The following is a 25,423-nucleotide window of genomic DNA, read 5'->3' on the forward strand; positions in this document are numbered from 1 at the left end:
GTCGCTTCGAGCCATTTATATCCCGGGACACCTGAACCAGGCGGCCGACGAGCTGTCTCGAGTTCGGCCTCTCGCTGGAGAATGGCGACTCCATCCCCAGACGGTCCAGCTGATTTGGGATCAGTTCGGCGACGCATAGGTAGACCTGTTTGCCTCCCACGACCCGTCCCATTGCGACCTGTTTTATTCCCTGACCGAGGGCACGCTCGGCACGGATGCACTGGCGCACAGCTGGCCGCGGGGCCTACGCAAGTATGCGTTTCCCCCAGTGAGCCTTCTTGCGCAGACCTTGCGCAAGATCAGGGAGGACGAGGAGCAGGTCATTTTGGTTGCCCCGTATTGGCACAACCGGACCTGGTTCTCCGAACTAGTACTCCTCACGACAGCACCTCCCTGGCCAATTCCTCTGAGGAAGGACCTCCTTTCTCAGGGACGGGGCACCCTTTGGCACCCTCGTCCCGATCTTTGGAACCTCCACGTGTGGCTCCTGGACGGGACGAGGCAGGTTTGAGTACCCTACCACCTGCGGTGGTGGCTACCATCACTTCCACTAGAGCATCGTCCACGAGACATGTCTATGCGTTGAAGTGGAAACTCTTCGCCAACTGGTGTTCTTCTAAACATCAAGATCCCACGAAATGCCCGATCAGTGTCGTGCTTTCCTTCCTGCAAGAAGGGTTGGAGCGAAGGCTGTCTCCCTCCACCCTGAAAGTGTATGTTGCCGCCATTGCCGCACATCACGAAGCAGTTGATGGTAAGTCTTTGGGGAAGCACGACCTGATCGTCAGGTTCCTGAGGGGAGCGAGGAGACTAAATCCTCCTGGTCCTCCCCTTGTACCCTCTTGGGACCTCTCAGTGGTTCTAACTGCCCTGCAGAGTGCTCCATTTGAGCCTTTACAATCAGTGGAGCTTAAGTTCCTGTCAATGAACACAGCGCTCCTGGTTGCATTGGCCTCCATCAAGAGGGTAGGGGACCTGCAGGCATTTTCGGTTGATGAAGCGTGCCTGGAATTCGGGCCGGCTAACTCTCACGTGATCCTGAGACCCCGGCTTGGATACGTGCCCAAGGTTCCTACCACACCCTTTCGAGACCAGGTAGTGAACCTGCAAGTGCTGCCCTTGGAGGAGGCAGACCCAGCCTTGGCACTGCTCTGTCCAGTACGCGCCCTTCGTGCTTACGTAGACAGAACGCAGTGTTTCAGGACCTCAGACCAGCTCTTTGTCTGTCATGGTGGGAAGCTGAAGGGAAAGGCTCTCTCAAAGCAAAGGTTATCACACTGGATAGTGGATACCATTGCTTTGGCATACCAGCAGCAAGGTCGTCCGTGTCCCCTTGGTGTGAAAGCCCACTCCACTCGTAGTGTGGCTTCCTCTTGGGCTCTAGCGCATGGCGCCTCGCTAACAGACATTTGTAGAGCTGCAGGCTGGGCGACACCCAACACATTCGCGAGATTCTATAATCTCCGAGTAGAGCCAGTTTCTTCTCATGTACTCGCTTCAACCAGCCGGTGCTAGATTCTGCTCAGGTGTCTTCGCTTGCTCGCCATTCCTCTCCACGGACGGGATACGTGCGATATTTCTCTCAGGTGAGTCTGATAAGCTCTGAGTTTCCTCCAGCACTGGTGACGTCAACGCCTGACTTATGCCATTCTGCCATAACGCAGCTTTTGCGCTTGACTAGGTGCCTCCATGTGCATGGTTCCCCCTCTCGGCGACCCCCACATGTGTATTCCACTGTAAGTCTCCTTGTGAGCGTGTGTCTTTCCCTTGGCAAGCCACCTTGCCACCCCTGGGGTTTAAAAATTCCACCTGCGGCTGGACACCCCAGTGATATTCCGTATGCATCCCTCTGGGTCATATGTGTATTCTAAGTCCCCCCCATCAATGGCTGGGCATGATTGCATATTTCTCTCTGAGATATGCTTCCCAGTGTACCTTGGTATCCCTGTGTTAAGTAGGACTCCTTCGTTCGTGCTAGTCTCACAACAGGGAGCTCAGACTTAAGGCCCGTTCACACCAAGCACGATAACTATAAAGATAACGACAAAGATAACTATATATGCGTCCACACCAACGAACGATAACGGTCTTTTTATTCTAAGCACGCGCGCGCGCGCCCCATTTTAAATGCGCGAGACCTTATTAGAATGGATTCTGATTGACTGTCAGTGTTTTATCGTTTGACAGCTGAAAAAAAATCGTTCTGAAAGTGATCCCAACGATATCGTTCCTCATATCTTTATCGTTATAGTTGTGGTGTGAACTCTGTTATTCTTTAATATGGAGAACGATTTTTAGAATTATATCTTTATTGTTATCTTTATAGTTATCGTCCTTGGTGTGAACGGGCCTTTACGCAGGGCACTGGAAGACAGCCGAGGTGGCGTGATTAGACTGGAACCCCAATCGTCGTCATCCGACGTAACTCGGAGTGACCACGAAAGGGAACGTCTCGGTTACGGATGTAACCCTCGTTCCCTGAGTGGGAACGGAGACGTTACGTCTTCCTGCCACTTCAGCTGTACCGCTGAAAAACGCCTGGGGCCAGTCTCGGCTCCTCAGCGAAGACATGTCTGCATTATGCCAGCGTTCTTCCTTATATACCCCCTGCGGCGGGCGGAGTTACGCTATGCAAATTCCGCAGACCCATGGCATTTCATTGCCATTGGCTCGTTTTATATACTCGAAGGTGATAGGCTTCTAAGCGAAACCCCAATCGTCGTCATCCGACGTAACGAGTCCGTTCCCACTCAGGGAACGAGGGTTACATCCGTAACCGAGACGATCAATATATCTTACCGGCAATTTTATAAAAGCCCTCTTTTATGGACATGGTCGATAAATGTCCAGGGAACACTATTAATGAAACTATTCTGCAGAGCGAGGACCACCTTGCGAACGGTTCGACAAACCGTGTTTTCCCCTAGCTTCCGTGCGTCACCCACCGTGCAAGTATGTACCACTTGCAAAAAAACGCAACGCAATACCATTTGCGGTACAGTAAGTGCATGAATTCGACGTGTTAAATTCTTTATGTGCGGCTCGCAAAGAAGTTCGCAAAGATAAGACATTCCTTCCGCGGAAAATCTGTATCTTTCATACAAGTAACTATCAGCAAAGGCAAGGGGATTTTGTCTGGCTAAAAACTCTTTCTCTACGAAGTGCTCGTCAAACAATTTGCGCTGAGATGTCACAGGATTTGGAAGAAAAGGTGAAGTCATTGCAACAGACACTGGTAATAAGTTACGTCACCTATACGTTTCTTTGCTCTCAGCTGATTGGCCAAACTTCAGTCTGAGATCTTGAATCCAGAACATAACCTGCCCCGGAGCAGGTTAGCCGTGCAGCGTAAGATACCATGGCAACGAACACCGATTAAAGCCAAGCTACTTTCATAGTACCTAAAACCCAGGGTTGGCGGAAACTAAACTGAAACATAGCTGGCTAGCCGGCTAAACCGGCTTCATGGTATAGGCCCCTGATGAGTTTGGAGAACACCTGACAAGAGATCAGAGACCATTCCTTCATATAAACTCTCTCCAGATCCTTCAGATTCACAAGTTCATGTTGGTGCTTCTTCTGTTCAGTTCACTCCACTCACCAGGTCAGGTAACTGTGACGGTCATGGCAGAAGCTTCATTTTGTGCTCAGTTACCCATTTTTGTGTTGATTTTGATGTTTGTTTTGGACCGTTGTCCTGAAGGAAGATCCAACCACGGCCCTTTATAAGATTTCTAGCAGAGGCAGACAGGTTTTGATTTTTGATCTGTTGGTATTTGCTAGAATCCATAATACCATGTATCTGAACAAGATGTCCAGGACCTCCAGCAAATAAATAGGCCTACAACATATAAGATCCAGCAGGATATTTAACCGTAGGCATGGGGTACTTTTTATCCATGTTTGCACCAAACACATCTGGTGAGTTTGCTGCCAAAAAGCCCTTTTTTTGTTTCATCTGACCACAGAATCCGGTCCCTTTTGAAGTTCCAGTCGTGTCTGACAACTGAATATGCAGGAGTTTATTTTTGGAGGAGCGAGGAGGATTTTTCTTGAAACCCTCCCAAACAACATGTGGTGATGTGAGGGTTGTTTGATCATTTTTTTTTTGGCTTTCTGACCCCAAGACTCAAGTAATCTCTGCAATTCTCCATCTGTGATTATTGAAGAGTCTTTGGCCACTCAAACTTTCCTCCTCACCGTGCATTAAGACAATATAGACACACATCCTCTTCCTGGCAGATTCGTAACATCTTTAGTTGATTATAACTTCTTAATTATTGCCCTGATGGTCAAAATAGGGATTTTCAATTCTTTAGATATTTTCTTACAGCCACTTTCTATTTTGTGAAGCTCAACAATCTTTTGATGCACATCAGAACTATATTCTTTGGTTTTACTCATTGTGATGGATGATTAAAGAAATTTGGCCTTTGTGTTTCTTCATATTTAAACTCCTGTGAAACAAGAAGTCATAGCTAGACAATCTCATGTTCCTAGTCACCCTGGTGTGCTAAATAAAGGTAAATATTAATGGGAATATACTTCAGAGATATTTTTCTCATAAAAAATTCTAGGGGTGCCAATAATTGTGGCCGACGTGTTTTGGAGAAAAACATTAATTTTATAATGTGATTTACCCCCCAATTTCAGTTCTTTTACTTCAATGAAAGGTTCGATTTTTGCAAATTTTTTGAAGGAAAGATCAAAAGGATAAACAATGCAGATTTATTTTTTTACAACCATTTTTGTTCATATTTACCAGGGGTGCCGTTCATTCTGACCAGCACTGTATATATGCTAAATGTATGCTAAATGTATGGGTGTACTTATTTTTTTTTCATGCAAAACAACTGAATTTGTCAAATTGTCACTGTTATTTGTTGTCACTTTCATCATTCAACACTGTCCAAATTCATATATCAATATGTCCACATATCTTGACAAAGGACACCTTTCATGGGGCGTGACTAGAAGTTTTATATGGGGCGCCAGCAAAGGCATCTATAACCAGCTTTAAATGCTGTCAGATGTGATTATTCACAGAGTACATGGAAGCAACATAGCAACTGCTTATCATCTGCCGTTTTAAGATAATAAAAATAGAAACACAAGCAGAGAACCTCTCCCTTATACCAGCGAAAGAATGTGTTCTTGACATCAGGGTCATACGGCAGCTACTGGGCCGTATGACCCAGTTTTATATAAACCAGTTTTATATATTATATAAACTCCCACCAGTTTTATATATTATATAAACGATTGCATTAAACTGAATGTAGCTTTAATATGTACCTTGATAAAAGCATTAACTGAACTGTTTGTTCTCTTCTTTTACCAAATACTGTGTCTGACTTTTGGTTGAAGTATAATTTTGTAGTTTGAAGAGAAGTTTAGAGTTATTTTTCTTTGTTATGCCCATTTTTTCTAGGTACTGTTGAAGTACTTCAAAGCCAAGTGTACAAGCGATGCTTCAATAAATAGACGTTTAGACTTTAGGCTATAACTGAAGGTTGTTTGAATGCCGTTAGACATCAGCTGTGTGTATGTAATGTTAAACCTCTTAGGCTGTTTGACAACAATGTAAGCCTGATTCAGGAACCTGGGAGGGGGAGGGGAGGGGAGGGGGAGGTGGAGGGGGGAGGGGTGCTAAGCTTATCAGGTGTCTGCAATACGCTGTCATTTCAGCAACATTGCTATGAGTACTGTATGGTGGTTGCTAGTGCAATGTTATCGAATATGCTTTTTACTACTTTACAGAGATAAACGTATAATTTAAGGTAACAGAGATTGTTTTGGCTTTATAGCGGTTCTTTAATAAAGTTATTTTCCAGCTAAAGTTTTGATTGATTCGCTTCCGTCGCAATGATCATTTGTTATTAAATTAGGGGCCGCTAAGACGACACCATTCTCTCTACACAGACTTTAAATGCGAACCTGTGAGAAACGCTCATGGCGGTCACATGCGCATTAAGAATTGGTTCTATAGTTGTTTGTGATTGAATATATGTGTGCAGGTTTGGAATTCCCTACAAACCAAGCCTAAACAAAGTACTGGCATTTCCTTATAATTTTTGATACATAATTTTATTTTATTTTATCAATTCGGGGTAGATACGCGAATTGAGTTTCCCGACAACGCTTTATTTGTAGAGTGGTAAAGGGATCCTCCATAGGGAGAGACTAGTTGGCACTTCAGCACTGCGTTGGATCGGGTCCAGGCGAAGGTCCTTCATCAGATCTGGATACGGCCTGGATCCGGCAAGCTGCGGGAAAACCTCGGGATAAAGAAAGACACTAAAATTAGCGTAGATGCCATTCTTCTTATGATGTAACGAGTACACCAGGATTAATGGGAAGTGTTCCCGGTTCCAGCTGACCTAATCTATGCAGCCTAACATTGAATTATAGAAGTCTATAATGTATTATATGTGAATGAACTGACAGTGTGTGTCTGCTTCCCAGACAATGTTAGGAAGACTGTTCCAAAGTTTTGGTGCTAAATAGGAAAAGGATCTACCGCCAGCAGCCGATTTTGATATTCTAGGTATTATCAACTGGCCGGAATTTTGAGATCGCAATAGACGTGAAGGACTATAATGTGTTAAGAGCTCGCTCAAGTACTGCGGAGCTAAACCATTTAGTGCTTTGTAAGTAATCAGCAATATTTAAAAATGTATACGATGTTTAATAGGGAGCCAATGCAGTTTTGACAGAACAGGGCTAATATGGTCATACTTCCTGGTTCTGGTAAGAACTCGAGCTGCTGCGTTTTGAACTTGCTGTAGTTTGTTTATTAAGCGTGCAGGGCAACCACCCAGTAGAGCATTACAATAATCTAGCCTTGATGTCATAAACGCATGAACTAACTGTTCCGCATTTGTCAATGAGAGCATATGGCGTAATTTAGATATATTTTTAAGATGGAAAAATGCAGTTTTACAGATACTAGACACGTGACTTTCAAATGAAAGATTGGTATCAAAGAGCACACCCAGGTTCCTAACCGACGACGACAAAGACTTAACAGAGCAGCCATCAAGTGTTAGACGATATTCTAGGTTATTACGTGAGGAAGTTTTTTGTCCAATAATTAGAATCTCTGTTTTTTCAGAATTTAGAAGTAGGAAATTACGAGTCATCCAATTTTTTTATATCAGCTATGCATTCCGTTAATTTTGTGAATTGGTAAGTTTCGTTAGGTTTATATCATTGACAGGTGATAGTGTACGCAGTGCACGTCAACAAATAACTTGTCTAGTGATTGGAATTTATTCAAACCTACATATTTGTGGCTTAGTGTCAGCATCACACTTGTTGCATTAAACCATCCAGCTATATTAATGACATGTTGCTAATTCTGTGTGAACTGGAAGTTTCCACCAGCATTTCGGGTATTGGCAACATACTCGTTTAGGTCATCCAGGTAGGGGCAACATACTTGTTGCTTAAGGCTTTCCGGTATTGTTGGTAATGTCGTGAAAATTTTAAACTGTATATTAAACTAACCAAGTTTCAAACATCTAACCTTACTTCCCTTTCAGGCCTAACAAAACTAACACTCTGAAACACAATGTCTAAATGTATGTGTTTGTTTTGGAGGAAAACTCATGACTTTATGTGCGTGTGTGTGTAAATAACAAAAAGGGGAATCTAGACAGATGACTAGTTCTCAAACCATGTGATAAGTAATCACAAAAACAGAGTTTGCTTGTGCCAGTGACAGAGGGAAAAGGTTGGGGATTTTGAACCAACTGAACCAGTAGTCGATCTGTAGAGGAGACCCAGATAGACTAAACGTTGACAGTAGACGTTCGGGGACGTCGATTTGTAGACGAGACCCAGATAGTTAGGTTTAGGGAAAAATCTACCACAGTAACATGCTTTTGGTCAAGCTTTTCAGGTATTTAAAAAAAAAAGCATCCAGAATTGTGCTGTCAGTTTGGGTTTCTGGTATGGCATATGGTTTTGTTTTAGGGGGTTATTGCTGCTCTCCCTGCTCTTATCCATGCTAGGCTGCATGGATGCGCAGGGAGTTCTTTCCCAGAACAGAACCATACCGCCAGTCCAAACTGTATGCTAATTGTCAATCGTATTCGACGATAGTGGTCCTGACAGAAACATATGTAAGACAAGACATTTTCCTGGATCAATATATTTAGTTGATTCTGGAACAACATTCCTGTCCTAAAATGTTTTCCTATCAAATCTCTAACAATAAACCTAACCCTACCCATAAGTTTTCCCTAAATTTAGATGGAAATAATGGGTGAATAACACTGATGTAAGAAGCACCTAACCCTGGTTTTAAGACTAACGTTGACATAAACTGTTAATAAATCTGATTGGTTGATTGTAAAGTTGTTCCAGGACCAACAGAGATTTTTTTTTTTTTTTTTTTTCTCTTCGAACTTGGTAAAAACACATTCACGTACATGGATCGATCTGTGCAGCACCGCTTCAAGTCGAATACACCTATTGCATGTATATTTTTAATGTTGTATGTGGGAATGTATTGGGGTTTTTATCTAGTATTTTTGATAATATTTATGTTAAAGGTCATTTTGAATTGTATTGTCAATTGTTAGGTTTATTTATGTACATTTATTTGAAATCCAATTCCCTTAGGAGTGTTAATGGTTTATTCTGTCTGAAGTTAGTTCTGGAAAGGGACATAGCTGATGTTTTTGTTTTTATGTAAATAATAATAAAAAAAATTATGAAAATCAAATGAATGTTATATATAAATCTGTATATAAATTTACAGTACACTATAAATCCCTATAGTAAAATGTCACTTACTGCACCGCAATCACTGAAATACATTTAAAATGAAATTCCTGAATACAAAGGATGCATAAAAATTAGAAAGATTTATTACAGTATGGTCAAAATATGTTAGTTGTCATAGAAATAATTGCTGATCATTACAAAGATGAATAAATGTTTAGTTTAATATCTACTACAGCAGCATTTCAAGGCACTTTCTTAGTATATAAACAATTCCTTTTTATTATATATTTTAATAGACATTTTTCTCAAACTTGGCCTGACTGGGCTTGTACAATCATTCTGATGAAATAATAGGACTAAAGGATCAATTGATGTTTAAGTATAACACAGACTGAATCAAATCAAAAGTTAGACATAACACTGATATGTTAAATACATTTTCTTAATGTAAATAAATCATTATAAATGCTTAATTCAGACGGACACATGCATAATCAGATTAAAGTAAAATACTAATAATGGATGGATAGTCACATGCACATTATGGCTGGAATGAGAACATCATAACATTATGGTCACATGTTAGTTTTTGGACGCACTTCCTGCATTAATGCACTATGAGGTACCAGAAGTCACAGTTTGAATTCTAAGAGCATTATTGTAGTTATAAAATAATCTATAACACTACAGCATAAAAATATGAGCCATCCAGCATCCACAGTGTGACTGTAAACTCTGGCTGTTAAACATATGACATTCATATTGTCTAGTACATCATATTGTCTAGTAGGCTACAGAATGTAAGAGTAAAGCACTACATTACAACAGCTTTCAAAACTATGGCAGGATCCTCAATGTCTGCTTTACTCTGGACCATCCGCAACTCAAGCTGAGCAGGACTGGGCTTTCGATCAGGACCGGCCACCTCTGAGAGACAAACCAAGGTAAGGGATGAGTTACATGAACATCATAGAGCACGAGTATTAATACGAGTACTAATAATATGCCCAAAAGTTCAGCTAGCAAATGTTGTCACTCACATTCTCAGAAGCACTTTGCATTATCTGGTCTGGTACATTTGGTCTTACCTTTTGCATAAGTAATTGTCCTCTTAATGACATGGTGCATGACGGAAATGGTCTTTTCACAGGCTGTCTGTCAAAAACACATGGAAAAAAAAATCAAAAATAAATAAAATAGTTATACTTCAACAAAACCTAAAGTTTGAACACTTTTTTTAAAGTAGCACTTATTTAGGACATGAGTGGCCCTGAAGTATTTGCACACTTACAGTAAGCCATGTATTTTTAAGGGTTGCTTAATTCACCACTGACACAATGGGCTTTCAAATAAAACTTGGCTGCCTATTTGGTAGAAAGGCTATTTATTTATTTTCAATTCGTCTTTCCTGACCAAGGCAAGTTTATTTATACAGCACATTTCATACACAATGCATGCCAGTATGAACTAGGAAAAAAATAGGTACATTTTTTTTCCCATGACTAGGAAAAAAATAGGTTGAAATAGCTTCCCTTTTGCCAAATAGGTTGGAAAACATCAACACCCATAATGCACTGGGCATGTTGCCATCCAAAGCCACTCCCAGTCTGCTTCTATTGGATAGGCTTGACCAGAGTCAAATACAAACTTTGTCACAATAAAAGCTTGTATTGTTGCCAGGTGCAAGAATTCAAAGAGTAAACGCTTAGCAGGAGCGAGTTTCCAGTGAAGGATAAAGAGCGTTGTAGGCAGTGGTTAAAGGCTGCAAAGAATCATAAATATGAAGGGAATGCAGATGAAAATCTGAAAGATGTCAACATTTAAAACTGAATGAATACAAACAGTGTTTTAGGCCAAACAGTGGGGTGAAAACTGAAAAAAACTGCCATTCCATTTTCTTCCACTCCCAGCATCTTCTGCCCATCCGCTTGAAGCAAAAAGTCATCGCATTCAGGCAAGAAAGCTGTTGTAGTGTTTCTTTTTACTATAGTGCTGTATAATATGGAAGCTTGTTTCCGCCACAAAAAAAAAAGAAGATAATTGCGTCTTTTTATCTCACAATTGCGAGTTTACATCTCGCAATTCTGACTTTATTTCTCAGAATTGCGAGATATAAAGTCAGAATTGCGTGTTTTAAAGTCGGAATTGCGAGATATAAAGTCAGAATTGCATGAAATAAAGTCACAATTGCGTGTTATAAAGTCACAATTCTGACTTTTTTTCTCGCAATTGCGACTTTATATCACGCAATTCTGACTTTATATCTCAGAATTCTGACTTTATATCTCAGAATTCTGACTTTATATCTCAGAATTCTGACTTTATATCTCAGAATTCTGACTTTATATCTCAGAATTCTGACTTTATATCACGCAATTGGGAGATATAAAGTCAGAATTGCATGATATAAAGTTGCAATTGCGTGTTATAAAGTCAGAATTGTGAGATATAAACTATTCTAAGGTAAAAAAAAAAAAAAGTCCGTCTTTTTTCCCCCTTAGAATTGGACTTTATATCTCACAATTCTGAGAAAAGATGTCAGAATTGCGAGATATAAACTCGCAATTATGTGTTATAAAGTCAGAATTGCGTGATGTAAAGTCGCAATTGCGAGAAAAAAAGTCAGAATTCTGACTTTATAAGACGCAATTGCGACTTTATATCTCGCAATTCTGACTTTATATCTCAGAATTCTGACTTTATTTCATGCAATTCTGACTTTATATCTCGCAATTCTGAGAAATAAAGTCAGAATTGCGAGATGTAAACTCGCAATTGTGAGATAAAAAGTCGCAATTATCTTTTAAAATGTTTTATTCAGTGGCGGAAACAAGCTTCCATAGTATAAAGAGTAGACAAAGTGTGATACAATTTTCAGTGATAAACCTACTGTTTGGTAATAACCCACTGTTGATCCGACTATCCGTGGGCCGAGATGCAAAAATGCAGAAGTACAATCTCTATTTTTCACGAAAGCACTGTTGTTTTTTGTGTCATCAGGCGAACTTTTGCTGACAAGTAAACAAGAATTTCTCAACCCAGGTAACAGAAAAAGAGTAAACATTAGCTATGTTTCCATCCAAAGTTGCGAATTTAACTTGCGCGCAAAATTAGAAAAATCGCAAAAAACATTTACGAACAAAGCAAATTTCTATCCAGCAAAATCGTTACTTCCTGATAAACTGCTGCATATTACGAAAATTACTATATATAGGGGCTTCTCCTACTTTTCTTACAGTGATACTATAAGAAAAGTAGGAGAAGCCCCAATATGTAGCATTATTCGTAATTACTTTCGTCTCAGAGCGCGCAGACGAAACGCAATAAACGTGTTATCTTGCTTTCGGAGGCAGATGCTGCTGTTTGGGAACGCAGTCGTGTAAGAGAGTTCTGGGAGGTAATTATACTGAACCACTTTGACAACGGACTTTAAGCGTTTCAGAATGACCAAAACAGAATTTCAGATGCAGTGTAACGAGACCGGTCCATTGGTTAGTCCAGTTATGCCGTCTCATCACGCAGTCACATGATTTTTTTTTTATGCGCATTGAGGGAATTTATTGGGTAAATGTGTTTCCATCGTAATTTATGCGCATGTTTTCTTAGCGGATAAAAAAATGTATCCGACTCAAACAAGCGCATAAGATTTTTATGTGCATTTTGAGAATTTATGCGCATCTTGGTGTTTCCATCCAGCAGTTTTTGATGCGATATCCCAAAATGTGCATAAAATATGTGGATGGAAACAGCTATTGTTCATCTACATATACACTACTGACATTCTAACAATACAAAGCAGGTTGAAAATTGGCAAACTTACAATTTAAGGGACAAAATTGTAACCACAGTATATAATTTGCTGAAGCAAACTGCTTTGTTCTTACTCTTGAGAACACAACTATAAATAGTGTGCCATCATCTTGTTTACCTTCAGATCATTTGGATGGAGGTGTGTCCACGCTAGCAGCATCGCAGCAAACAGGTCTCCTGTTCCCACAAACACAGCATCTACCCTGGGGATGTCCATACGGATCTGTTGGGTCACCATGGTACCATCTGCTCTCACTGAGAAACAACATATGTCATATAATATATTAATATAATTAAATTCACAACTGGGATACAACCCTTTGACAGAAACCCCTAGTTAAGAATGATGCATTTGAAATAACTCTTGAATGAGCTACAAGTTGAATAGCAACATTACAAACTTTGATTAAAAATATTTCAATTTGTGCTAAAATTCAGACAAGACAAATGCACAAGACTGTGTACTTAATGAGGGAGAAAACTACATTGCAAATGACAATCAAATGAAAATTGAAGAAGAAAGCTATTGATTTAAAGATGTTGATTAAACATATAAACAATATATTTTATGTTTGTTTTATAACAAGCATACATACAGAAATAGTTTATGATCATAATGAGACTGACTATTACATCATTCACAATGCTTCATATAGTGGGCGGGCGGACCTGACTGTGTATGGTTTCTGAGCAACATTAATAGAGTAAGTAACTTTATTATAGTAAGTATGATCACAGATGTGGGTTTAACTTCCTCTTAAGGTGATGATACACAGGGCAACTTTTTGAGCAATGTTGCTGGGCAATGTTGCCGTCAACGTCAACTGAATTATCCAGATAGAAATTTGTTGCCCATTCTCAATGGGAAAGTGCCCAAGCAACAATCACTCAGCTACATTGCTTAAAAGGTTGCCCTGTGTATCCTCACCTTTACAACAGCTTTAAAAAGAACTCGTTCTACTATACAACTATCAGTTGTTTAAACAGAGACCAGGCGTGACCTTTGAACATGCAAAATGAGGCAACTGAATTCTGAAATAGAATAACTGCAACTTACTAAACCCAGACAATGAGTGATGATGAAAGGTATATGAGGCAAGCATTACAAGAGCTATAATAGTTTCACTGCACTGGGTTTAAGTCAAACTGGGTGTGGTGGGACGATAAAACAAAATCACCTCTTTTCTGGCTCCCCAGGGCGACCAGATACTGATCCCCCAGAGGAGAGGGCAGGTCAGAGCTGGTGATGACCACTGTGTCTGGACCCATCGAATGCAGCAGGTTCATCACCTGAAATACAAGACAACAGTTACACTTTCCGTTTCAGTAGGGTCTGTAGTTTGAGTTCCATTCATTACAGCTACAGTTATTACAAGTTAAGCCCAATTGTGGCATAATGTTGCTATACCGCAAAAAAATTATATCCATTTAATTTTCTCCTGTTCTTTAAAAAGCATAAATCTGGATTACAGTGAGGCATTTATAAATGAAAGTTAATGGTGCCAATCTCTAAATGTTAAAATACTCATTAGCTGGGTTTCCATCCAAAAGGGAAGAAAACAAAAACAAACAAATGTGAATTAGGTGCGTTTCCATCAAGTTGTTCGAGTGGATGACGATGGTATTAGTAACCTAGTAACCAACAGTAAATAAAACACCATCAGCAGAAACAGCCGATTAGTCACGTGGATTTAATGTTCGCTACGTCAGAATTTATTCGGTAAATGCGCTTCCACCTCCCATTATTCGCATTAACTCTTTTTCACACAAGTCAAAAACCACCTCAACTGTGCTGTGCATAAAAACGTGTTTGAAAATTAAGGGGTTTTTCCCCACCGAAATTTGTCGTTTCCATTACTCGTTTTTTTGATGCAATACTTCAAAATGTGCATGGAAACATAGATGTTTAAATAGTATAGCCACATAAACAATATGCATGTTCACGTGATTTTTGTAGAAAAAAGAAATCACTAAAATGACCGTAAAAATGACAAGAAGATATTTTGCGGGCGAAATCTAGTCGTTTGAATACGAATCTGTGTGATCTGGAGTTTCGTGTGCGGGCGAAAAAAGTTCGTAAGCAGGTTTCGCTCATTTTCAAGTTGGTCACGTGAATTTGCTGCGCTGCTTGTTTTAAAAGTGACTTCTATGTGAGCTGCACATCTAAAAGTTATACAACGGCTACACTATTGACAACAAAAAACATACTTTTTTTGCCCGCAAAATTTTACGATAAAACAAATTTGAACAAAATTGTTTTTTATAAACTTTTTAAATAATTTCTTCTTTTTTTTTTAGTTTTCAAATACTCTAAAAATTGGCCACATTTCACTTTTATTGTAATCATGACCTTTCTTTTTGTTTGATTGGTTTTTGTGGTAAACAAAAATTACGCCATAAATGCTGGAAGGATAAATATTCCTTTAAGCAATGTCATTACTGTATATTACAGTGACTGTAACAAAGCTGTGCGTGGCAACAGCAGATACAGTACAACAGTAGAGATACAGATCCCAGCACTGTTATAAGATAAAAAAACAGCATTCTAAAGAAGACACTAGGCAAATTTAGATTAGATGAGCAGAACTAACCGCTTCGTAAAGAGAACAGCTGATAGAAACTCACTTCAACGGCATCTTTTTCTGAACTTATGCTTCTACCAGTGAGGAGTCTGTGAGGGAAAAAAATTATATAAAATATTTACACGTGTTGTTCATCATGACACACACCCATGAATAAAGTGTGGAATGAAACAAACTGCAACTGCTATTTGCCTTTCGCAATGGTCACAAGAGACCCATGTGATGCATACTGATAGCAGGTGCTCAGACCACAGCATCTAGGAGTACACATTAGGGCCATTGATTTCTACACACATACACAATAAATCAGCATAACAGAAGACTTACTCTGCTTCAAACTGATTGGGAGTGATTATGTCAGCGGCTGGCACTACTTTGTCCCTGTAGATGGGCACCAGGTTCTCAGGAACATACTTGAAATAAAACAGGAAGTGATTAGCTATTTAGAAACTTTAACCACAACTTGCTAAATAAGGGGTTCCATTTTTGACTAGGTACAATGCAAAAATTGTATGGATTTATTTTGTATATACATATATGCTTACCATAGCCCCATTATCACCCAGCACTGGATCACACACTTGGTAGGCAGGAAAAAAAAACAGCAATGAACATAATACACTGTGTAACACATGTCAGTGAGCAATGATATTCTAATGAGTGAGCTATATTAACTTTATAATCTATTAACTGCTGTACGAACTTGCTACTGCCAAGGATACACAGACACACTAATGTGAGCATGTAAGATCTGCTGCTGCTGCTACATAAATATACGTGAATCCAGTAGCAGATCTAGACAGGAGGATCTGTGGGAGGTGGAGGGTTTCAGATGAACTCTGATGCAGGACAAGCGTACAATGAACACTGAACCAGACTATTTAAATGTTAGGAAAGTAATCTACAGTAATTGGCTGTAGAGGCCACTCAGTGTGTGCCATGCCATGTAGTAAATGATGTGATTGCTAGCCAACTGCATGTAAAGGGCCTATCAGTCTGCACCAATCTAGAGTTTCATGACTGAACTAGAAATTTATTACCTTACATGAACTAACAATGAGCAATATAATTTTACAGCACTTATTCTTCTTTGTTAATGTTTGTTAATAAAAATACAATGGTTTATTGTTTGTTCATGTTGGTTCACAGTGCTAATGTTAAAAGACAAATCTTTGATTTTAAAAACATATTAGTAAATGTTGAAATTAACACTAAGATTGAAAAATACTGTAAAAGTATTGTTCATTGTTAGTTCATCTTAACTAATGTTAACAAATAAACTTTATTATATACACTAGGGCTGTCACGTTTCCTCGATTAAATTTAAGTATTCGATTTTTAAGTGTCGATTACCCGGCAAACTACCGGAAGTGGCGCATTCAACAGACGAGAATCCATGAACCGCATTATTAGCCCGTTTTCTAAGGCTGCGTTATGTATCCGTTTAAAAATCATATAGCATAGAGCTATTGTGAATTCACAAAGGCTGTGATTCAATTAAACAAATATATGCGCTGCAGGTTTAATAGCCTATATATAAGCTTTAATTATTTACATGCGTACAGGTTACGTGTCTCAGAGCGGCTCCGTTCACACTGCTATACTATACTCGTTGGTACACCAAAAACTGTCAGTGACAATGTTGTTTTCAACTGATTCACATCATGAAAACTGGTCAAACTTTAAGTCACACAAACAACACAAGCGGCTTGTGAAGAAACACAGACTGACTGTATGACAATTTCATTTAAGCAGATTTGTTTTCAGATCATCAGTGCTTTTCCGCAGTGAAGAGAGAGCACAAGCACAGGGTTGCCAGATTGCACAGTTTAAGTAAAACACCAGAAAATGTAAGAGAAAAGCTCTTTTTGCAGGATTTAAGCTCTGGCAACCACAAAAATCAAAGCTAGTGGGGAGTTATCATCAGTGCAGGATATCGGAAAAAAAAGAAAAAAAAAAAGAAGAGTTTTCAGGATAAATAACACGCAGGCCAATATCGCAATGATTATTCATAGAGAAAAGCAGATATCGCGATAAAAATACGATTAATCGTGCAGCCCTAATTTTAAGTCATTTTAAAAGCTCTTATTCACCTTAGGTCTATTTTTATTACCACACAAAAAAAAATCTGATTACTCGATTAATCATCAAAATAATCGACCGATTACTCGATTACCAAAATAATCGTTTGCGACCCTACAGCCCTAACATACACACCATACACCAGGCTTGGGTTTGCCCTCTTCAGCTCCTGTACAATGTTGACCACCGTTTCCAAAAAGGAATCATCCCTAGAGTACCCTGAAAGAAAGAAAAAAAAGTAATATTTATTTGCTCATTTGCCCAATCCTTCCTAAAATAACTGACAGGAAAGAAGCATTTCTGATTGGATACTTTTAAGTCATTTAAAAACAGGACGTTCACAAACTTTTTCCAGTCTGTTTTTGTTTTGTCTACAAAACAAACAAATACAGACTGGAAAAAGTTTGCCTGGCAAATCTTTATCTGAAATGGCATGAACATTGTAGTATAGGGGTCCATTTGTGGCCCTCAGTCATTTGAGAAATCAATAGATCAAGTGAGAAATAAACAATTAGGCAATAAATTATGGTCAAATGGATAAATACAAAAAAATAAGTAAATATGAATATAATTGATGAATAATAAGTAATTGATTTTATACAACAACAAATATAAATGAAATAAAACTGCAGCAGACCAATTAAAAATGCATTTAACATGCACTTCTGCTGCATCCCTAGACCTAGACATAATCATGAATGTAATTACAGTTATAAACCAAGTTATGTACTTTTAATGAGTCTGGACATACATAATCCCATTTAAACCAGTCTGACAGTACTTGAATAATGTACATCAGTTATTAAATACCAGCAGACACAATAACAGGAGGAAAGACCTGTACCTGTGAGCACATAGTCGTAATGGTTCACGTTGTTGAGCTTGATCCCCTCGTACAGGACATGTAATTCGTCCGCAGTCATCACTTGCCCTTTCCAGTGCTCATATCCTGGCAAGAAAAAGACTTTTTTATAGGCATAATTCAAGTAGCCTAGCCTGTGTCATATATAACTGAAATTAATGCTTTAGTAATAAGGTACGAGATGCTGTGCCATATGTTATTTTATAAATATTAATGACACAGACAACAGCAGGAATATTAGTCCGCTGTCACTTAAAGACCTCATGCACCGACCAATACCGTACGGATCACGGATCAACTGTGATCCGTTGCACCCCTAATAATTAATGAACACATTTATCATCATGATTGCTATCTTACCAGAGATGGAGGAAAAATCCTACTCAGTAAGTAAACTTGTCCCTGTCCCCAAAATTATTGCTTCCCTCCACGTTTTCTGGTGCGCATCGTTTATTTTTACCATGCATGTGCACCAGTTATGTGAACCCCTGAATATAAGGTTCACGTCCTGTCTGGACTACCATAACTATGAGATTGTGAATTATAAAATTATAGATTCACATACTTGTAGAACTCGTAATTACAACTTGTAAACACTGAATTTTTTTGAGAGCTCCGAACTTGTTCAGACTACCTGACCGTTACAACGTCACGTGGAAATAGGGCTAGGCGATAAAACGATAACGATAATTATTGCGATATAATTTTCCTCGATAAAACGATTACAAGAGTTTAATAAATGTTCGATATAATGTTTATGCTTCAAAAGCAAAACGAAACAGCGCTACTCATTTAAACCGTGCCACAAGGACCATTAAAGGTGCACTAAGTAACTTTTTTACCTTAACCGAACAGCTTCGGAGTCATTGGAATAGTTATATGACTTGTTTCGGGTTGAATGGTGGTCGTCGCGCATCCCCCGAGCGTCTGTGAGCGGAAAAACCACCCTTGCAACTTTGGGACGGCGGGTCGCGTCAGGAAGTATCGCGTGATATCAGGTCTCGCGATATAACAAATTGCTTTACGGCACTGCACACAAAGCTAGGAAAGCTTTGTCGGAGGACGAAAGAAAGGAAACGGCAGACTGACCGAGCAAGGAGTCAGACTCGAGTAAATATCGTTCTTGTTGATGGACTAGTAGACATCTTCAGAGGTTATCTGTGCCTGTTCGATGTCCGACGCTTTGTAACGCGTTCTGTCAGGAGGAGAAATAGGGATACCTCACAGATGAAGTTATTACCGAGAGCCAGACAGTCTCACGGAGGTGATTGGCATCTCACAACTTGCACTTTATTCCCCAGTCGAACTTGTGTAACTGTCTGTCACCCGTTCTACCATCCACATCTTTACTTGATAAACAAAAGTAGGATAAGAATGAGCATCAAACTGAAATAACCCGCATACGGGTGTTCGAGGTGCACATGATACAACACAGACTGCCGACGACAGTTCAACAGGGCGCGCGCAGCTCTTAAAGGGGCCACACCTTATTTCCACTCGTTACAGCTTCCATCCTATTGAACAGGTACCGGTATAGAGGGCGGAAGGGATCGGGCCGTGAGTGCAGAGACGGCTCTGCGCGAGTGCTATTTACGACAGTAACATTAAATACAAGTACTCCACAGCGACTCTAGGGGTCGCTGTTTGACAAAAACAGAAAGCTGCATAGTGCCCCTTTAATCCGCTCGGCTCAAAGTTCAAACGGCAGAGCAGCGCGATCTTACTAGAGCAGATCCGTTTACTCGCTGATTGGTCTCAGTCACGCGACCTCTAAACAGTGCTGTGAGATCCAGTGAGAAGCCCTTGAATTCAGCAAAGAACACAAATGTCTCTGTGATTTAAACTAGTTTAACCCCCTGGTGTTCTTCGGTCATTTTTGGCTGAAAAATGTTACATTTGTTTTTTTTTCTTCATCGGAATGGAACGAAACTTGGTAAAGGTTTTGGCACTTGCCATGTGAACACCCCCAAAAAAAAATCATGGACACGATTAAAGGTTAAATGGTCCTGAAAAAAATTGTCACACTTGTGCTCCTAACGTCAAAAATTACCGCATTGGAAATTAATGGGAGATGAATTTCATCTAGTGAAAACTGTTGGTACTGCGACCAAACAAAATCTTACTGAAAGCTAATTTTTTTGAGATATCAGCCTCAAATTCTTACAGTTTTAGAGTAAAACATGTTTTTGAAAATATATATTTCATATAAAAATATATATTATCTATTTTATTTTTGCAACTTTTTTCACTTCAGCAATAATCTGCCAAGTGTCGTCTTGAAAAAGAGATCAAAACTCAAGTCTGTGCTCTAAAGCATTCAAGATTTACGACAGTTTAAGTTGGACATTTCATTTTCAGGTCTATGCTCAAAAAGTGAATAAATGGATTATAAACACAGCGTAAATATTATTTTGTACCATAAAATAACCTAAAAATACAAAATATTAAATAAAAAACATTATCGAACTAAAATATAGAACATTCATTTCATTGAAATAAAATAAAAAATCTGCCATTTTTGACCGACACGCGAAGAGCACCAGAGGGAAACAGTGCTGACAAACAGGAGAAACATTGCTTCTGATACAGTCAGAAGGCTTTTCAATCAACAAATCGCCATCATTTACCAAGGATTTTATTTTCCAAGTTTGATGGTCCACATTTTGCCTTCACTCTCAATAAAGTATATAATTGTACCTTTAGGGGTACAATGGCTTGTCACTGGGGCTGTACTCTCAAGGGTACAATATTGTACAATAACTTTTAAAAGAAACGGTACATATATGTACGTTTTAATGCTTTTTGACCCTCAAAAAGGTACATACATGCACCTTGAGGTCCAATAATAAGCCCTATAAATTAAGCCCTATAAATTAAGTGATTTATTTGACACAAAGAAAAATTACATTAAAATCACATAATTATATAAAAATGCAGCAAATTAAAAAAGCTACTCCATATTAAACATTACTACACTACCCATAGTTTCTACATTAATTGCATTAAATGAATTATAAACTAATTAATTTGTCTATTTAGCATTATGTTTACATTCATTTATACATTTCTCAATTGATTCATTGATTTCTCACTGGAATGGCTGACTTCTCATGCGATTATTATGTTTAATTTTACTTCGGTGAAATTGGTGAAGATGTCATGATGGAATAGTTTAGGACATCTGTGTACTTGTAACTATAAGAACATGAATAAATGTGAGACTAGTGATCACTTCATCAGTGCAACAATGCACAACATTTTATTTTACATGCATAGCTGTCCTGTTTCCGATCCAATCACCAAAATAGAGTTCTGTTTCTCTTTAGGGCAATCTTCTTCATATGATACTATCATGTGATTCTGAATCTGAATGCTCTACAATGAACTCTCTTTTACTTTTCTTAACATTTCTGAATGACCCATTGAGTGACTGATTTCAATACCGCAGTGTTCAAACTTAGTCATATCCCACGAGTCACTTAACAAGGGGATTAGTAACGATAGTATTTTTTTTGCTTCATTCTCACGACATTTAACTCTGAAGACAAATTAATGTACAAAATACCAGATATCTCTGTGACTTTGGGGAAAAAAGAGAAGGCTTAAATGCACTATGTGAGAAATTAGGTGTGAGAGCGTAACCCTGAATTGTGGGAGGACTGATTTAGATTCCTGCTCACAAACTAAAATGTCACAGGGTGGAACAAATGTTGAACAGCATGAGCCACCAGAGCATGAGAAAGCCCTTTTAAACCCATAGCAACACACCCTCAAAAGAATTGGCTACATAATCAAAGCAAACATGCAAACATGTTAAAATGTCAAAAGGATATCTAGGAACATGATAAAGGATCATAGCAATAAAAAGTTACTACTCTGAGAAAAAAAACAAAGTGCAGACGAATTGTAGACCGGTTTTAACTCTTTTAAACCATTCAATGCCCTCTTTTCTGTTTACCCTTATTTGAAATGACCAATTCACTGACCTAGTTAATGAATGAATGAGTGGATTTCAGTGGTGCAGGGATTAAGCTCCACACCTTTCCCTCATATCTGTCACAGACTATAATGGATTGAATGAGTTATTATTAATGAATCAACTATCGTTATTGAACGAATAAGTGTTTCGAAAAAAAACTTGGTTAATTGAATAATTCAATGACATATAAAAAATATCAGTTACTTTTGAATAAATTCAGCTGAATAAATGATTCAAAATCTAACTATAAAAACAGTGACAAGCTCCTCCGGTCTCCTTTTACCCCTGCTATCTCTCTCCTACACACTTCCTCTCGGTGGTCTCTGGATCCCTCTCCCACTAACCACTTCTCTTAAAGCAACAGACACTCTTTGTTCCATACACTCAGCCTTGATAATACCCCTCCCCTCCAGCTAAAGTAACTGAACAAGAATTAGGTGAAAAGTCACTTTCCACTTCCCTCTGCTGGAACGAGCCGCCAACTCCACCTGAACTGTTGAGAACATCACATCTTCCAAGAGGAACCTCTTCTGCAAGCACTCAACCACCCCACAACCCTTAAAGGGTTAGTTCTTAATTTGTGCCCTGAAGATAAAATGAAAGTCTTGTGTGTTTGGAACGACATGAGAGAGAGTAATAAATTAAATTTTTGGACAAACTATCCCTTTAAATTGTAAATGTAAAAAACTTTCTTGAATCAGTATATTGAATGAATCAGTTGAATGAATGATTCACACCCTGTATCTCAATGTCCATACTATCCATCCTAAACAGTATGTGAGACTGAAATAAGTGTGTCCCAGAGCATAGAATGTTAAAAAGTGTATGTCAGAAGTCCCTGGATGGTCTACTATTTCCACTGGATTTTCGAAGTGTGAATCCGTGCTCACTATAAAGGCTAATATTGCCCACAACTCATTGCGCTTTGGAGGAGGAACTACAAACACGAGTAAAAAGTGTTAAAAAACTACAAAACAAAACATGGTGGATATGCGCGACCAACGGTGAGAAGTTTGGATAAAGAGTCTGATAAAGTTTAATCTGATAAAAAAAATAAAAGGGTACTATACTAAAAAATCCTATACGGTAGGAAATAAGATGAAATGAAATGTGGAGGATTTTAACTGTGACAAGATATTTGACAGGACGGTTTATTGTGACAAGATGGGACAGAGAGCATCCATTAAAGACGCAATTGTATGACGTGATAGTATGTCCCAAAGCTTGTCTACTTTTTGTTACACACTCAAAAGTATCTACTTTTTCTTCACAAAAAGAGTACATACTTTTAGGGCGTAATATAAGTAGGCAAATTGAGACACAGCAATAGTCTCACTTATTAAAAAAATCTCTTGTTGCCCCCTACTGGTGTAACAATATAATCTGCAATAAGAGCAGATGAAAAATCCCCACCACTAATGCACAAACTGACAGTACATTGTTTGTATGGTTTATTTAGTTTTAGGTACTTTAGTTTTTTCAAGTACTGGTTGTGTGGTACCTTTAAATCAAGATTAAAAAAGTAGCAAACCACCACCTGTTTTGCATATCTGCGTACAGATAACATAACTGGAAAAAAGCTGGGGGAAATATCATACTGAGCTTTGCTTCACTGAAAGGAAAATAATACTGCCACATGCTGTGAAACACAAAAGCTGAGCTTTAACCAGTGACATGATGAAAGCATTTCCACACCAAGAAGGTGAAACAGTACCAAGATAAACTCACCCAGATATAATTGATTACATTTCCTTACTCTTTCTTTTAAACATTAACATATTAAATCGTGGCGTGCTTTGGCAAACCTTTTATATATGATTTAACAATCATATATATATATATATATATATATATATATACAGTATATAAAAGCAGAACTATAAACTAAATAAAGTATAGGCCTATACTACTTTCAGAATTTTAAACCCTATCTGCAACAAAGCTGGCCAAGAGGAGTAATTAGTAATGCTTCATCAAAATCAGTTCTGAACAACTAATTTGAACTTTAGCCGTGATTGCGTAATGATTTGATGGGAACAATGCAACAGTGATTGGGTTGTTGACATGACATTTCATGACATTTCAGCAGAGTCCTGCATTGTGACAATCTATTATTAACCGTAAACTATTTTATACACGTCTTTAATCATAATTTGTCATTAACATATAATTTGAGCTAAAACTTAAACTGAAAAATAAACTTCAGAATGTCTTAGCATTTGGTCTGTCCTTCTTTTGCTTTAATGGAAGCAGCAGTTATTTACCTGTGTGATTGGAGAACTGCACAGAGTTTATAGTGTCCACTTCAAAGCCCAGCACCTATTACAGCAATGACAGGTTACGACAACATCTTTTACATACTGACATGCATTGTAGTGGGAAACTAAGGCAGTTTTTATTGTTGTAATGGCTGTGGATGCAAATGAGCTTGCAAATTAGTTGCATTACAACTACGTTAAAACTGTACATGTCGCTGCAGGCATCTAATGCACTGCGAAAGCTACTGCTTCTTACCTGCAAAGGAAACGATGCAGATTTGTTTCCCACATATCCTCTGACAACATGACTTTGAACTGACAGAACTCTGCAGTCCATGCTTTATGCTTATGACGTTAGCTTAAATCAAAACACTGCTAGCTTTTAATATTCTCATTAAAATGTCACAATACCCTTGAGAAGAGAAAGCGATCAACCGTAGTAGATACAACAAAAGCACACTTCAGTAAAGACAGACATTCAACAGCTTTTACTGCGCAGTGCATATGAATGGAGGCTTTCCGCTTCTTCTTTTCTTTCAGGCGACTGCCGAGGACACCTAAAAGCTCGCACCTCTCAGAGCGTTGACTAGAATTGGACCAATCGCGTCAAAGTAAGATTGTCAGACTCAGTGTAAAAAAAAATAAAAAAAAGAATGTCAGCCTTTCAAGATCATTAAAGCCTCTCTGGTTAATGTTAATGCAGGTTTAAAGCACTGCTTTAAAAAGGTTTAATAAAGTTACTTTGTGCTATTTGCTTTGCAACGACGATGCATGATCACGCTTTTAATAGACTAAATAAACGTCAGAGCATGTATCTAATAAATAAGTCAGTGATAGGGTTGACCAGAATTATGAATTTAAGAATCGGCACACTTTCACTTCTTCAGTGTGAGTTTGAAATAAGTTGGTCACACTACAATCTACATGAAGAGAATAATTGCATACAACTCAAATGAATTCAAAACAAACACACTTAGTATCAAAACCTTTTATAATTTTTATTATCCATTCCAAAATAAGCCATATTTGAAAATAAAAACATTGCAAAGTAGCCTATTATCACTCACAGTCACAGACTAGAGCTGTTCAGTCATGAATAGTCAATTTGTTGGCTAAG

General features: G+C 38.6%; 1 protein-coding gene across 1 annotated transcript; it reads right to left on the minus strand.

Annotated features, from left to right (window-relative positions):
* Positions 1–8,853: 8,853 nt before the first annotated feature.
* On the minus strand, positions 8,854–25,099 carry pdxka (pyridoxal (pyridoxine, vitamin B6) kinase a). Its single transcript, XM_081367522.1, has 11 exons — positions 24,563–25,099; positions 24,313–24,367; positions 18,052–18,156; positions 17,343–17,426; positions 15,671–15,705; positions 15,453–15,538; positions 15,169–15,214; positions 13,722–13,833; positions 12,662–12,798; positions 9,822–9,888; positions 8,854–9,660 (listed from the first exon to the last, which is right to left on the minus strand). The coding sequence occupies exons 1-11, from the start codon at positions 24,641–24,643 to the stop codon at positions 9,548–9,550; spliced, it is 921 nt and encodes a 306-aa protein (XP_081223648.1). The 5' UTR covers positions 24,644–25,099; the 3' UTR covers positions 8,854–9,547.
* Between the last annotated feature and the right edge of the window lie 324 nt (positions 25,100–25,423).

The sequence above is a fragment of the Scardinius erythrophthalmus genome (genome assembly GCF_964197995.2).
Source record: "Scardinius erythrophthalmus genome assembly, chromosome: 6".
Classification (NCBI taxonomy): Eukaryota; Metazoa; Chordata; class Actinopteri; order Cypriniformes; family Leuciscidae; genus Scardinius; species Scardinius erythrophthalmus.

Excerpts from the sequence above, each read along its gene's own strand:
- pdxka (XM_081367522.1), bottom strand. The coding sequence starts at position 24,643 with ATGGACTGCAGAGTTCTGTCAGTTCAAAGTCATGTTGTCAGAGGATAT. Across the intron at positions 18,157-24,312 it reads GCAGTTCTCCAATCACACAG|GATATGAGCACTGGAAAGGG; the intron begins GTAAATAACTGC and ends TTTTCTTGCCAG. Across the intron at positions 15,215-15,452 it reads CCCAATCAGTTTGAAGCAGA|ACTCCTCACTGGTAGAAGCA; the intron begins GTAAGTCTTCTG and ends TTTCCCTCACAG.